The 14,888-nt window shown below is 52.8% G+C and overlaps 1 protein-coding gene across 1 annotated transcript in view; it reads left to right on the top strand.

The window, feature by feature from the left end:
- DBF4B (DBF4 zinc finger B) overlaps positions 1-14,888 on the top strand; it is a 46,554-nt gene that overhangs the window by 27,536 nt on the left and 4,130 nt on the right. Inside the window, exons 8-14 of the mRNA XM_059380120.1 lie at positions 2,717-2,902; positions 3,507-3,557; positions 4,323-4,410; positions 6,637-6,713; positions 8,783-8,816; positions 10,253-10,298; positions 12,425-12,541. Of these exons, the coding sequence (XP_059236103.1) occupies positions 2,717-2,902; positions 3,507-3,557; positions 4,323-4,410; positions 6,637-6,713; positions 8,783-8,816; positions 10,253-10,298; positions 12,425-12,541 (599 nt within the window). The remainder of the gene's footprint in view (positions 1-2,716; positions 2,903-3,506; positions 3,558-4,322; positions 4,411-6,636; positions 6,714-8,782; positions 8,817-10,252; positions 10,299-12,424; positions 12,542-14,888) is intronic.

Below are 14,888 nucleotides of genomic sequence, written 5' to 3'. Positions count from 1 at the left end.
GATGTGGGACTCGATCCCAGGACACTGGGATCATGACCCGAGCCGAAGGCAGCTGCCTAACCAACTGAGCCACCCAGGTGTCCCAATGAATACGTTTTTGATTACCAATATTTTGCCCACAACCTTAATGCATTAGCACTTTCCTATCATTATTGTCCCTCATATGCATTATTTGTAATGAGCATATAATATTTTTTGAGCGGGTTATTAGTTTACTTAATTATTCCACTGTGGACATTGAGATTATTTCTAAATTTTAGCTCTTTTAAATAACACTGGTTAAAAAAAACTTTGGGTAAAAAGCATTTGCCATGTTTGTGTCCTTTAAAATATATATATTTTTTAAGGTTTTATTTATTTATTTGACAGACAGAGATCACAAGTAGGCAGAGAGGCAGAGAGAGAAAGGGGAGGAAGCAGGCTTCCCGCCGAGCAGAGAGCCCGGTGCGGGACTCGATCCCGGGACCCCGAGATCATGACCCGAGCTGAAGGCAGCGGCCCAACCCACTGAGCCACCCAGGCGCCCCTGTCCTTTAAAATATTTTTAAGGTGCATGTGTGTCTTAGTAAGCAGCTGGCATGGGTAACTCTTGTGTTTAGAAAATAGGATGATGGCCCTTGGCCCCAAAGAGGCAGGCAGCTGGGGAAATTACTTGAATAAACTTGGAATGCAGAGAATTGTCAAAGGAACAGAAGCTCAGGGATATGGAAACTCAGCAGTGGGGAATGTACCAAATGATGATTATACACCCGCACCTGGCCCCAAATTTCCTTTGAACTTGTAGCCTGTTCTATCATTTAGCCTTTGGTGTGTAAAAAACCACCCCAGAACTGGGGCATAAAACAAGTTACTGAGGCACCTAGGTGACTCAGTTGGTTGAGTGTCCAACTCATTTTTTTTTTTTTTTAAGATTCATTTATTTTAGAGAAAGAGCACATGCGTGCGCGTGAGCCAGGGCAGGGGCTGAAGGCAAGGGAGAGAAGCAGACTCCCAGCTGAGCAGGGAACCCAACATGGGGCTTAATCTCATGATCTCGAGAGATTGATCTCGAGATTGACCTGAGCTGAAATCAAGAGTTGGACACTGAAATGACTGAACCACCCAGGTGCCCTGAGCATCCAGCTCTCAATTTCAGCTTAGGTCACGATCTCGAGGTTGTGAGATTGAGCCTTGTGTTGTGCTCTGTGCTGGGCATGCGTGGCGCCTGCTTGAGATTCTCTCTCCTCCTCCCTCTCCCTCTGCCCCCACCCTCTCACCACCTGCTTGTCTGCGAGTGCTCTCTCGCTCACTCACTCTCTCCAAGACCGTTTCTGGTTTCATATTTTTGCTCCGTTTGGTGGTGTGGCCAAGATCACAGGTGCAGTGTTAGAATGCCACAGTGCGCCTTCACAGGAAAGCTGTGACCTAAGCTATTCTTTTTCATTTTTTTTTAATTTTTTTTTTAAGATTTTATTTATTTATTTGACAGACCGAGATCACAAGTAGGCAGAGAAGCAGGCAGAGATAGAGGAGGAAGCAGGCTCCCCGCAGAGCAGAGAGCCCGATGTGGGGCTCGATCCCAGGACCCTGGGATCATGACCTGAGCTGAAGGCAGAGGCTTTAACCCACTGAGCCACCCAGGCACCCCATCATTTTTTTTTTAATAAAAATTTTATTTATTTATTTGACAGATCACAAGTAGGCAGAGAGGCAGGCGGGGGTGGGGGGGGGTAAGCAGGCTCCCCGCCGAGCAGAGAGCCCAAAACGGATCTCAATCCCAGGACCCTGAGATCGTGACCTGAGCCGAAGGCAGAGGCTTAACCCACTGAGCCACCCAGGCGCCCCTTAATTTTTTTTTTTTTTTAAAGATTTTATTTCTGAGAGAGAGATCAGGAGCTAGGAGGAGGGATAGAGGGAGAAGTAGGCTCCCCACTGAGCAGAGAGCCCAATTGGGACTTGATCCCAGGACCCTGGGATCATGACCTGATTCAAAGGCAGATACTTAACCGACTGAGCCACCCAGGGGCCTTTTTTTTTTTAAAGATTTTATTTATTTGTTTGACAGAGAGAAATCACAAGCAGGCAGAGAGAGAGAGAGAAGGAAGCAGGCTCCCTGCTGAGCAGAGAGCCCGATGCGGGACTCGACCCCAGGACCCTGAGATCATGACCTGAGCTGAAGGCAGCGGCTTAACCCACTGAGCCACCCAGGCGCCCCCCCCCCTTTTTTTTCCCAGATTTTATTTATTTATTTGAGAGGGAGAAGGCACAAGCCGGGGGAGCAGCAGAGGGAGAGGGAGAAGCAGGCTCCCTGCTGAGCAGGAAGCCCATTGCAGGACTCGATCCCAGGACCCTGGGATCATGACTTGAGCTTACCTGACTGAGCCACCTAGGCGCCCCCAACTAAGCTACTCTTAATCTTGTCGAGCCCCATCAGTGTGCTCTCGCTCTGTGCAGACTTAAACTGGTCAAATAACAAAGCCTGTGGCCTTTTGCTGCTGGGTCAGAAGCAGCCGTTCTGGAGACAAAAACCTGTATTTTCTATACACATATATATATAGACCCTATTGTGTTTCAGGATGACGTCTTCTTGGGGGCTCGGAACAGAACTGCATTTGGTCTATTTAAAGACATTGATTCTGAAACTTCTGGCAGCCAAGATTTCCTTCCCCAGCCTCTCAAAATCGATGATTCTACATCTGCCTTTTGGTTTGCAGCCACCTCTGTGATCTGGTTTCAGGTAATTGAGGGTTTTCTGAGCAAAGAAGTAAGTTACATCGTGTCCAGCCGCAGGGAGGCGAAGACAGAGAGCAGTAGGACAAGCCCCAGAGGCTGCCCCAGCCCCAGCGAGGTCAGAGGACAGACACCATCCATGGCCCATCCAAAGGGTGGCCACACCAGGCCTTCACAGAAGCCTGCAGACTCGGTAAGAATCTCATTGGGTACGAAAGGTGTGTTCTCTGAACAAAGGAAGTACACCTCGGTGAGCCCCTGTGGGCGGTCTCCAGCTTTAGTTTCGTCTGGTTTAATTTAATCCCTCATTTGAATTCAGGGACTGAATCTAGCTCTACATCCAAAAAGCTCACCAAGTTGTTATCCCCACGCGGTCCCTTCTGTGATACATTTCACTTTTCATGGGACTTCCGTGTCAGAGGTTCAGAAACAATAGGAAGGTCCTTTGTAAACCAGGGAGGACTTGTTGAAATTGAGCCAGGTTGCTCTGCTGGGCGTGTGGAAACTCTCAAAAAGTGGTCTTAGAACATGGGGGACACTTTGACCAGGACATCCATCTCCACCGGGGTCCAAGCTGTGGCTACCTGTGGGTGACCTGGAATTGTAGGTGGCTTTTTCTTTACTCCAGAAACTTCTTTGGGCTCTCGTTCTGCTGCTCCTCAGCTGTCACTGCTCCCAGCTTTCCGAGAGCCAGGTCCCTAGGACCCCTCCCCCCGCCCCGCCTCTGGCGCCTGTGGGGCACATCTGTGCACAGGTGGGCTGCAGAGTCTGGCTCACGGCTCTTCTCTTCCTGTCAGGTGCCTCTGAGCAGAGGGAAGGAGCTGCTGCAGAAGGCCATCAGAAACCAGGTGAGCCGAGGGAGGCGGGCTGAAGGTGCCCGGGGGAGGACATAGCCTTTCTCCTGAGGGCTTTCCAGAATACGGCCACGAAATGCACAGCTGTGGGATGGAGCGTCTTTATTTCCTTCTTACAGATGAGCAGGTAGAGTTCAGAGAAGTAAAGCAGTTTGTCCAGAGTCACCCAGGGTGGTGGTAAAGCCTGGGTCTTGACTCCCCCATCCTTCCGTCTCCAGAGCTAGCGAGAGCACCCCGGAGGGACACTGGGGGATGTGTCTGCACTGCACATAAGCCAGGCTGCGCATCTCGTATAAGTAGCTGTTTATCCCTTTTGCGAGATCCAGAGCCACTGAAGTGAAGTCATGGGAGTAGGAGTCAGGGTGCTCTTGTGAGGAAAGTGGGAGAAGTGGTGTCAAGGAGGGTGCGTGGCTGTGGCCAAGGGAGGAGGTGGGCTGTGCTTGGGTGGTGGGGTGGGGACAGTCTGAGGCAGACACAGCTTCCTGCTTGATGGTGGTGGCTGGCGCTGCTGTTTGTCGGGTCCCTGCTGGGTGCCAAGAGCTTGGCTCACAGAGGCCCTCCTGGCAAACGGACAGACAGCTCTCTGAGAACCCTCCATTCCTTCCTGATCACCAGGGGCGGGGACTGGCCCATGTAGGAAACAGGGTCCTTGGGGGGCCTGGGGGAGACTCTCCCACACCCTCTCTTCATGGGGGCCACCCGGAGCCCGTTAGGCCTTGGGGAGTCTGTTGCTCCTGCCTGACCGGGTTGTCTTTCCAGGAGAGTGGCAGCGGAGGAGGCGGCGGGAGCAGCAGCAGTCTCCTGACCAATGCCCGCTCCTGGGGAGTGAGGATCCTGCACGTGGACGGTACCGTTTCTGCACAGGGCTTCCGCAGAGGGGACTTGGTGACTGGCTGACAGCATCTGCTCTTAGAGGGCTGTCCGCCAGTGGAAGCTAGCGGAAAGCCAGATGGACTCACTCACTGTGTTGACGCACAGAGGTGGGGGACGTGGACCAGCCAGAGTGAGAGCAGGGCGCGGGTGCTGGAAGGCACCGCTTTGTTTAGCTGTGCTGCACCCCCCTCCAGCTGGTGTCATGATCCTTCTCCACAGATCCAGAAATCCGGGGCGCCCGGGGGGCTACGTAAGCTAAGTGTCTGCCTTCAGCTCTGGTCATGATCCCAGAGTCCTGAGATCAAGCCCCACATCGGACCTGCTTCCCCCTCTCCATCTGCCTGCTCCCCCTCCTGGTGCTCTCGCGCACTCTGTCACATAAATAAATGACATCCTTAAAAACAACAACAACAAAAAATACAGAAATCCTCCTATTCTCCATAACCACTGACTACATATTACTCTGCTAGGTATCAGCTCAGTTAGTCCCCATTGCAGTCTTTTGCCCATTGTACAGATAAAGAAACTGAGCCTTAGTAGATATTAGGTAAATTATCCCTAATGTCATCACAAGTGAGGAGTGTGGCCCACATTCCAACCTAGTTTGACCCAACTAAATTTCATGTTCTTTCAGGGCACGTGGCTGGCTTGGTCGGTGGAGCCTGCAACTCTTGATCTCAGGATTATGAGTTCGAGCCCCACACTGGGTGCAGAGATTGCTTAAAAATAAAATCTTTTTTTTCCCCTAGATTTTATGTATTTATTTGCCAGAGAAAGACAGAGAACACAAGCAGGGAGAGCAGCAGGCAGAGGGAGAAATCGGCTCCTGGCAGAGCAAGGAGCCTGATACGGGACTCGATCCAAGGACCCCAGGATTATGACCTGAGCCGAAGGCAGACATTAACTGACTAAGCCACCCAGGCGTCCCTAAAAATAAAATCTATTTTATTTTATAAAAGATTTTATTTATTTGAAAGAGAAAGAACACAAGTGTGGAGAGAGGCAGAGGAAGGGGGACAAACAGACTCCCCACTGCGTGGAGCCTGATGCAGAACTCGATCCCAGGACCCAGAAATCATGACCAGAGCCGAAGGCAGGTGCCTAACTGACTGAGCCACCCAGGTGCCCCAAATCTTTTTTATTTTTATTTCTATTTTTATTTTTTAAGATTTTATTTTAGGGAAAAAAAGGTTTTATTCTAGGAGCGTCTGGGTGGCTCTGTCGTTTAAGCGTCTTCTTTCGGCTCAGGTCACCATCCCGGGGACTGCTCAGTGGGGAGCCTACGTCTCCTTCTCCCTCTGCCTCTCTCTGCTTTTGCTCTTTCTTGCTCTCAAATAAGTAAATAAAACCTTTAGAAAAATAAAATAAAAAATAATAAAAGATTTTATTTAAAGTAATCTCTGCACCCAACGTGGGCCTTGAACTCACAACCCCAAGATCAGGAGTCACATGCTCCACTGACCAACCCAGCCAGGTGCCCCAAAAATAAAATCTTTAAAAAAACATTTTTTTTTTATGTTCTTTCTTTTATGTAGGGTTGCCTCACACTGTAATCGCCGATTTGCAGGTTGTCATAAATTTACGTTAGAACAGCCATCCTGAATCAGCCAGCAGTGACTAGCCCACGTACCCAGCTCTGCTCTGAGTCTAGGGTTTTCTAATAACACTGTAGGGGGCTGATCCAGATCTAGCCAGAGGCCTGCCAGGGCGTTCAAGAATTGTGCTCAGGAAGGTACAGTCTGGGATGTTGGGGGGCTCTTTTGTCACTGGAAAATCAGAGATTTCTAACATGATCTAATTTCCTGCCTTCCTGTGTGTTAGGGAAGCTCCTGCTGAGTCTTCCATCTAAGGCTGCATCTGAGTAATGCACGTGGCTGGTGTCGCCCCATCTCGGGCACAGCTCTTCAGTGGTACCGTAAAGCCCTTGTGAGCCGTAAGGCCGCTCCTCTTCAAGAGCGGTACCCAGTGCGGCAAAATAGCCCGAACCCAGCTTGGGTACTTTCCCAAGGAGAGAGGACCCAGCCCTTTCTTTTATTATCAGCAGGTGCAGAGATGACACATAGCCAGAAGGTGGCAGGCAAGGCTGGTGTGATCCAGGGGGCCAGGCCGGTGAGAAGCTGAGCCCCCAGCCCCAAGAAGGGGCTGTGCTGGGGAGAGAGGAGTGGGAGCCTTTGGCCACAGCCCTCTGTTTCCTCCACAGAAATGCTGATGCACGTGCAGCAGCTGTCTCTTGATGCTCTGTGTGTGAAGAAACAAGGGCCGAAGAAGAAGCCAGAGGTAGGTTGTCCTGCCGAACTGAAGGGAAATGGATGGTCTGCAGTGGTGAAGTCGGTGACAGCTTTGGTAAACCCCTGACCCACGTGAGCCATGTGTTCTTGGCCATTTCAGAAAAAGGAGGAAGAGTGCAGCCTCCGTCATCAGCTTGGCCCTGGTGTCCACAGCCTCTCGTTGCCCTGCCCTCTCCTCCCCGTGCTACCTGCAGATCTCCCATGGTCCACTGAGGCATGCACCGTGGCCTGGGCTGTGGACTGCCCATGGCTAGTCGTGGCCTAGATAAAACAGAAGTGCTCAGGGCCTGCTGGCTAGGCTGCCGTTCTGGGGCCAGCTCTTGGCCCAGGAATGAGCCTGCAGCTTGCATGGGTGGGGGTGGGGGATGTTGCGGTTTAAAAGAGCTGTCACCTTCCAAATTCCTATTTGGCTTTTCCTTCCTCTGCTAGAGTTAGAACTGTGTGTACTCTACATCAAGAGAGCCCAGGCTGATTTTTAAAGCCACGGTGTCTTCATCCAGCCTGAATCTGAGGAAGGATTAAGCCTTTCAGGTACCCCCCAGGGCCTGGTACCCAGGAGCAGGACCAGCAGTGGTAGCGAACCCCTCCATAGCAGAGGGAGCCCTCCGCCCCAGCACCCCTTGCTCCACACCCTCTGATCTAGGAGTCTTCGGGGTTCTGCTTCTGTGAAATAGATCTGCATTGTTCACCATTCAGAGGGTTGTACGAGGAAAGTCTTTCTCCGCTGCGACTTCTACACCCATTGCCAGGCTCCCTCCCCAAGATAAGCAGTGTGAATAGTTTCCCAGGTATCCTCCCAGGGTCCGTGCTTATGGGAGCAGATAAATCAAAAGTTCCTCTCTTTTTTGCAAACACATGGTATTTTTACTTTGCCTTATTCACTTAATAATCTTTTGTTTTTAAGATTTTATTTATTTATTTGACAGATCACAAGTAGGCAGAGAGGCAGGCAGAGACAGAAGAAGGGAAGCAGGCTCCCTGCCGAGCAGAGAGTCCGACATGGGCTCGATCCCAGGACCCTGGGATCATGACCCGAGCGGAAGGCAGAGGCTTTAACCCACTGAGCCACCAGGTGCCCCAATAATCTATTTTGTAGATACTTAGGGGTCTTTCAGAGTAAGTTCTGTGTGCAGTTGGCTGATATGCAAGGAGATAGGGAAAGCTTCTTTGGGTCATGGGTGCCCTGGAGTTGTTGCCTAGAGAAGAATCCAGAACCTACATGGACCTGGACCCACTAGATCTCTGCCAACCCCCTCCCTGATTTCTTATTTTTTTCCATTTAATTTTTAATAATATAGTAGCTTTGTTTGACCTTGACCTAAACACAGATTTGTTTTGTTTTTCTTTTAAAGATCTTATTTATTTATTTGAGAGAGAGCGCGTACAAGCAGGGGGAGCAGCAGAGGGAGAAGGAGAAGTAGGCTCCCTGCTGAGCAGGGGGCCTGATGAGGGGCTTGATCCCAGGACCCCAGGATCGTGACCTCATGACCTGAGCTGGAGGCAGACGCTTAACCAACTGAGCCACTCAGGCGTCCCAGACCCAAACATTGGTTTTGACCCACAGGGTCCAAATACACAGCACAGGGCACAGGAAAGCAAGAGGTGTGTAAGCTGACCTGGAACAGCAGCAGGGCCTGGGAGATGCGAGCTGCCGCGTCTGGGCACCTGCCCTGCATCAGGTCTATTGCCGCCTCCCTTTGCATTTGTCTGTACCTTGTGGCCAAGTCGGCGAGGTGGGGGGCTGTCGCTTGTACCCCGGGCGGCACAGCACGGGCCTGCACCCGGGCCCGGGGGTTCTGCATCTCTTGCACTTCCTGGTGTACTGCGTTCCCTCCACAAAATCAGCTGCCCCTGAGATGCGCTCCAAGGCCTCGCCCCCCCCTCATGTCCCTGGGGAGCCAGAGGGAGCCATTGTGTCGGCTCTGCCCGCGCTTAGGGCCCAGCTGACAGCAGGAAGCAAAGTGGGGCAGACAGACTCACAGAGACTTGCCTCACCAGACCTGCTTCCTCGACCCTCCAGCTCCCTCGCATCCTTAACCTATTTTCCTTTCCATTTAGGGAGCGTGTCCAGCAGAGTCAAGAACGCGGAAAGGTCAGTGTGATAGCTTTCCTCATCTAACTGCAGTCCCTCCCTCCTAAACGCTTCCCCACGGCTCCCTCTGTGGCAGCATCTGCTCGCTTTTCTGCGGCAGGAAGCGAGCGAGTCCAGGTTGTCCTGTCATGTTTGCAGGGCCTGTGCTTTGGAGGCGAGAGGGCGGGAGAAGGGTATCCGGGAGCAAGCCCAGAGCCGCGTGGCCCGAGCTTCTCCTTAGCGCCAGGACCCCGTGCGGCCACGGCCGGATCCCGGCCCTGCCTGAAGTTTGCCTTCCTCTTCCCTCTGATTCAGGAGCAGTTTGGGGTGGGCAGTGTGACAGCTGCCTACCACTCTCCCAAATGCCAGACTCCCCGAAACTGACAAACAGGCAGATTGACAGCCCGGCTCCCGGCCCCTCTTGGACCGCAGGAGAGTTTCTCCCCCTGGATGTTTCTCCCGGAGCTGCTCTTTAAGTGGCATTTATTCATGCACAAGTAGGAGCTAAGAAAAGTCACTTGGCACCTCTCATGTTCAAAATTCAAGGAAATCTGTGGGGGAATTGATTTTAATCACTGTCTCAGTTAATTAGAAAGACAAGAAATCGCCCCCAAAAAGTAATTAATGAGAGCTGCTGCCTTGCGAGGAGCAAGGCTGCTTTTGGCTTGGGCGCTGGAGGAGCCTGGGGCGGGTCTGAGGGGGGAGGCGCTGGCCTCTCAAGGAGGGGGAAGGTCTGGGGGCCTCTGGGGCTGCCCGTGCTCCCAGCCTGCCCAGCTGCCCTTCTCACAGGGCCTCTGGGGGAAGAAGATGGGGTTCTTAATACCTAAGAGATTTTGTAAACTCTGCGAATACCTAGCTCACAGAGGAGAGGAATCTCTTGATTAACTGAGCAAATTCGTCTTCCCAGCGCCCCTTGCCCTGTTCATCCAGGATCCAGATTTCACCTTTGATTTTTTTTTTTTTTTTTTTTTACTGCCCTCCTGCTTTGATCCCTAAACACTCTTTGGCTCTCTTCCTCCCTGCTTTTCCCGCAAAAAAACCCTGGAGTCTCCCACCTGGGAGTGTTCTCAGGCCCCTCGGGATTCTGAGGCAGCAGGAGGGCAGGTCGGGAAGGACCCGAGGCTTTTAGCGGAAACGAGCCGAGACTGCCAGGTTTCTCACCCTGACGGCCTCCAGCGTCCCCACACAGCAGGGTCCCCCATCCTGCTTTGGGGTGGGAAGCCCCCTGCAGCCTCTCCCCACTGGGGAACCTCTTCTCTTTCACCTCAAGTAGAGACCAGAAGAGACGGGGGTGTTGGCTGACCCCAGCCGAATGGAAGGGCACACCTCCGGGTGGCGTGGGTCTCGGTTCTGTGTGACTCTTAGACTTTGGCACAGCCTTGCCTATCAGCGCATTTCCCTTGCGGGCCCTGCCCCGGAGCCGACAGATGGCTCATGTGTGTGTGTTTCCTTTCCAGTGGCCAAGCTGAAGGCACCGTTCCTCAAAATCGAAGATGAGAGCAGGTGAGTTGTGGGGGGCCCTCCTCCCTTCAGCCTCACCAGGCCCGCACGGAGGACAGGTGCTCAGGGGCCCCAAGCCGATGTGACGGTCCTAGAGCCCCTCGGCCCTCCACCTTCGTCTTCCCCAGAAGCCGCTCTCTCCCCCTGTCATGGAGAAGTCTCCCACAGACCAGGAGGAGCCTCTGAAGGTGGCCCTTGCACAGTTGGCCCTCCTCTTAGTCATGAGTCAGAGGTTAGTGACCTGTGTGTGCATTACCTCTTTTGAATGCTCTGCTTTTAGGAGCGCTCATGTCCCGCCCAGGCTCATGGCTCCTCGCCTTCCCCCTCCCCCCCACCAGGGGTGCACACTGACGCTCACTGCTGAACCCCTGCTGGCCCCCGGCAGTACTGGTACCGTCGCCTTGGCTGAAGCCAGGGTGCTTGGGCTGGTGTGGCGGTTCCCTTGTGAGACCATCTTGTACTGGAAGCCCTTCTGTTTGGCGATACAGAACCCTCTTCTGACACACAGTATCTCGTGAGGGCCTGGGAAGGATGGGCATGAGGAGAACCCATCCTTTTCCTAGTGGGGAAACTGAGGTCAGAGAAATTAAGGGACTTAATACAGCCATGTTGCCAATGAAGCTCAGCCCAAGGCCAGAATCTGGGTGTCCTGCCCATCCTGCCTGGTGTCCTCCGCACTCTGCCCTGTCTGTCCCCCAGTAGGGCCTCTTCTTTCTAGACAGCCAGGGCATATGGGGGTAATCTGTGGGCTGTTAGTCGCCTTGGTTATCACTGACTCTTCAGTAAGTACTGGCTGAGAAACCTGCAAATTTATGATGACCTCAAAATAAAAAGTTGACTTTGGGTTTTTTTGTTTGTATTTAAAGAAAAAGCCCGTGTGAAGCCAGCAGAGACTCCTGGGACCAGAGCTTTCTGGGTCTTTTAGCCTCAGGCAGGGCAGCTAAAAGGCCCAATGCCGGGAGCCTGATGTGCCTGCCTATCCTCCAGGCAGACCTGGGTTTCCCTCTTGGCTTCTGGGCACAGGAGAGAATTGGCTTTGGTGGCCCAACCATGAGTGGAGGGAACGCAGGAGGGTGATGAGATGCTCTCTTCTCCAGTTCCAGTGGGATGGGGGCTGCACGGCCTCTACCCTAGCTCCTTCACTACCAGTTAAACACAAGTGGTCATGGCTCGTACACACCGCCAGTGCCCCAGTGTCGCACTGCACGTGGCCGGCGCATGTCACTTAACAGGGAGTACCATACACAGTTGGGGTGCCCCCAGCAGCGTAGGCAAGAGTGGAGACAAGGTGTCCTGTGCTTCTGTTGGCTTGCTCTCCCGAAGCCCAGTGACCTCACCACACTCAACTTTGTAGCCTTCTGGGCAGAAACAAAACCTTGAAGAGGAAGAAAGTGGGGAACTGACTCCTGATTAATTCACCCCGAGACCATAGGACTCTCACTGTGCCTCTCCCTCACCCCCCAGAAACCCATGGCCCACACTGTCCCCTGGAGCACAGGCTATTGCAGCCACACGCAGCGCGCCTGTCCACTACAGCGGCAGGCTTTGCTCGGACCCACAGATCACTGTGCCTGGCTCTGGAAGTCTCTTGAATGTGAGCAGCTTGAGGCAGAAGCATTCAGTGTAGGTCTGACTCCCCAGAACTGTGCTGCTCTTTTCCATTCAGAATACCTCCCCTCGGGTGGTACCGAGGAGCAGCCCAGAGCAAAGACGTTCCTCTTCCTGGAATAGGAAAGTCACTGATCTGGTTTAAACATTCCTCCATTTAGGTCTGCCAGGCCAGAGTCCTCAAAGGTGGAAAGTGGGAATTTGGATCAGGAGTCGGGAGACTTGGCTCATTGCCTGGTCTGGGCCACTTAGCGGTCGTGAGCCCTTGGGCAGGTCACGAAACATTTTAGGCTTCATTTCCTCTTCTATAAAATGGGCAAACACCACTTGTTCCCCTCTGCTCAGACGATGCAGGGAGGGTAAATGGGCTCATTGAGTAGCCAGAGTGGGGGAAAAGCCATTGTCAGGACTGGGATTCTTCGGGGCAGGGGTGGAGGGTGGGGAGGGGTGTTGGGCCAGGCCCTCCCCTCTCCTCTCCCTGTCCCTGACGGTATTCAAAATGGAAGTTCTCTGTGTTTCAGGAAGTTTCGTCCCTTCCACCATCAATTTAAGTCCTTTCCTGAAGTTTCTTTTCTGGGACCCAAAGATGCAAGTCCCTTTGAGGCCACGACGACCCCGGGCAGCTCGCATTGCACCAGGTGGGTATTGCTGGTCTGAGTGCCAAGGGCGAGCTGCGGGCCAGGCCCTTCCCCCGGGGAGCCTGCTGGTCCCGTTTGGGGAATGGCCATGTGTTCACTCCTGAGGCAAAGTCTGTTCTGGGAACTTCGCCCAGAGAAGAGAGATACTAAGCATCTTCATCCGTTTTACTTGGTGTTCTCCATCCCTACGAAGGAATTTGACTTCGGTCCAAAGGGCAGTAGGCTGGTTTCTAAAACTCACATCTACACTCCACCTTCATCAGAGTGCCCTTGGCTCCCATTAAAAATGCAGGTTCTCAGGCTCCACGTGCAGAACCATAGTCTCACGGTGGAGCCTTCAGAACTGTGCTCTTGTGGGCAGCTGGGCAGCTCCCCGGGTGATCTCTGTTCACATCCAAGTTGGAGGCCTCTTGGGCCTGACGTCAGGAATAACTTGGGGGCAGGGAATCTGGGGACCTGCCGCATTGTGTGGCCCAGAGTGGCTTGTAGGCCCGTGGGTGTTCCTCCTCCGCAGACGGGTGAGAATTGGAAGCCTCCCTGAGCAGAGTGCAGAAGGGATGTGACCTGGGAGACGGACCATATGCCTCCGTGGACCCCCTTCTAACGGCTGTGTCACAGGGTTAGCTCATAGACCAGGGAACTAGGGCAGGCAGGCTCCCAGCATGCAAGTTCCCAGGGCAAGGGCGGCCTGTGGGTGCCCCCCCAGCAGACAGAGACCGTGAGCAAGCCGAGGTGACAGCCTGGTGCCCTGTGTACCTTTCCCAGAAGGCGAAAGGGATACCCGTAGGCAGTGCTGGGCCTCGGATGGCTGCAGATTGCAGAGGAGCGGAGGTTGTAAAGGAAGGACAGTGAAGCATTGGTGTCTGCGTGGGAGAAGTATAGCGAGAGAGTGGCCCGGGGTGGGGGAGCGGGGAGGCAATCTGTGAGAGGAAAGGTTTAATTTTTTTCATTTAAAAATTATTATATTTTGGTTCCAAATTCAAGAGTTACAGGGGGTGGTTTTGTTTTGTTTTTTAGATTTTATTTGTTTGTCAGAGAGCACAAGCAGGGGGAGCCCCAGGCAGAGGGAGAAGCAGGCTTCCCGCTGAGCAGGAAGCCCAATGCGGGTGACCCGAGCCGAAGGCAGAGACGCTCAAGTGACCGAGCCACCCAGGTGTCCCAAGAATCAGAAGGTTTAAAGTGAAAGGTCTGGGGTGCCTGGGTGCTCAGTGGTTAAGCATCTGCCTTTGGCTCAGGGTATGTTCCCAGGGTCCTGGGATTGAGTCCCGCATTGGGCTCCCTGCTCAGCGGGAAGCCTGACTTCTCCCTCTCCCACTCCCCCTGCTGTGTTCCCTCTTTCGCTCTCTCTCTCTGTCAAATAAATAAGTAAATCTTTAGAAATATAAATAAATAAAGTGAAAGGTCTGGGGGCACCTGGGTGGCTCAGATGGTTAAGCGTCTGCCTGTGGTTGAGGTCATGATCCCCCGGGCCTGGGATCAAGCCCTGTGTTGGGCTCCCTGCTCAGCGGGGAGCCTGCCTCTCCCTCTCCCTCTGCCTCTTCTGCTCATGTTCTCTCTCTGTCTGTGTCTTGAATAAATAAAATCTTTTTTAAAAACTAAAGTGAAAGGTCTCTATTCCACACCTACTCTCCCGTTTCTAGGTTGTGGTTCTGTGTCCAGAGATAATTTGTGTGGGGTGCCTGGGTGGCTCCTTTGGTTAAGCAGTTGCCTTCGGCTCAGGTCGTAATCCTGGAGTCCCAGGATCGAGTCCCATATCAGGCTCTTCTCCCGCCAACCTCTCTCCTCTCATCTCTCTCAAATAAATAAAATCTTTTAAAAAACAAACAAAAAAAAACATAATTTGTGTGGACAGAAGTACATTGTGTGTCCTTCACTCCTCTTCTGTAAAGAGTAGCATAACATTGGCTGGGCTAGATCTAGCCTTTTCCACTTAATGTATCCTAGATTAATTTCCCATTAGTCCTTAGAAAGCTTCCTCATTCCCTCTTAGGGCTTCAGGGTTTTCCATCAGATGGTCTTACTGTACTTTCTGTAACCGGTCTCTCCTTGATGGATGCTTAGATTATTTCCAGGCTTTTGCTGTTATAAATAATGCTGCAATGAATAATCTCACTCAGAATATATTTGTGAACCAAATTCCTAAAAGCAGAGGTGCTGGATCAAAGGGTTATAACATTTATAATGTTGATAAACGTGGCCAAATCACTTCTCATGGGGGTGAAGCCCATGTGCCCACATGCACCCCGGCCTGCACCCGGCTGCCCCCCCCCCCCCCCCCCCCCCCCCCCCCCCCCCCCCCCCCCCCCCCCCCCCCCCCCCCCCCCCCCCCCCCCCGTGCCGACCTCCG

This window comes from Mustela nigripes, chromosome 16, assembly GCF_022355385.1.
Source record: "Mustela nigripes isolate SB6536 chromosome 16, MUSNIG.SB6536, whole genome shotgun sequence".
NCBI classification, from domain to species: domain Eukaryota; kingdom Metazoa; phylum Chordata; class Mammalia; order Carnivora; family Mustelidae; genus Mustela; species Mustela nigripes.
The sequence above is the reverse complement of the archived record's forward strand: the minus strand, read 5'-3'. Positions and strand labels throughout refer to the sequence as shown.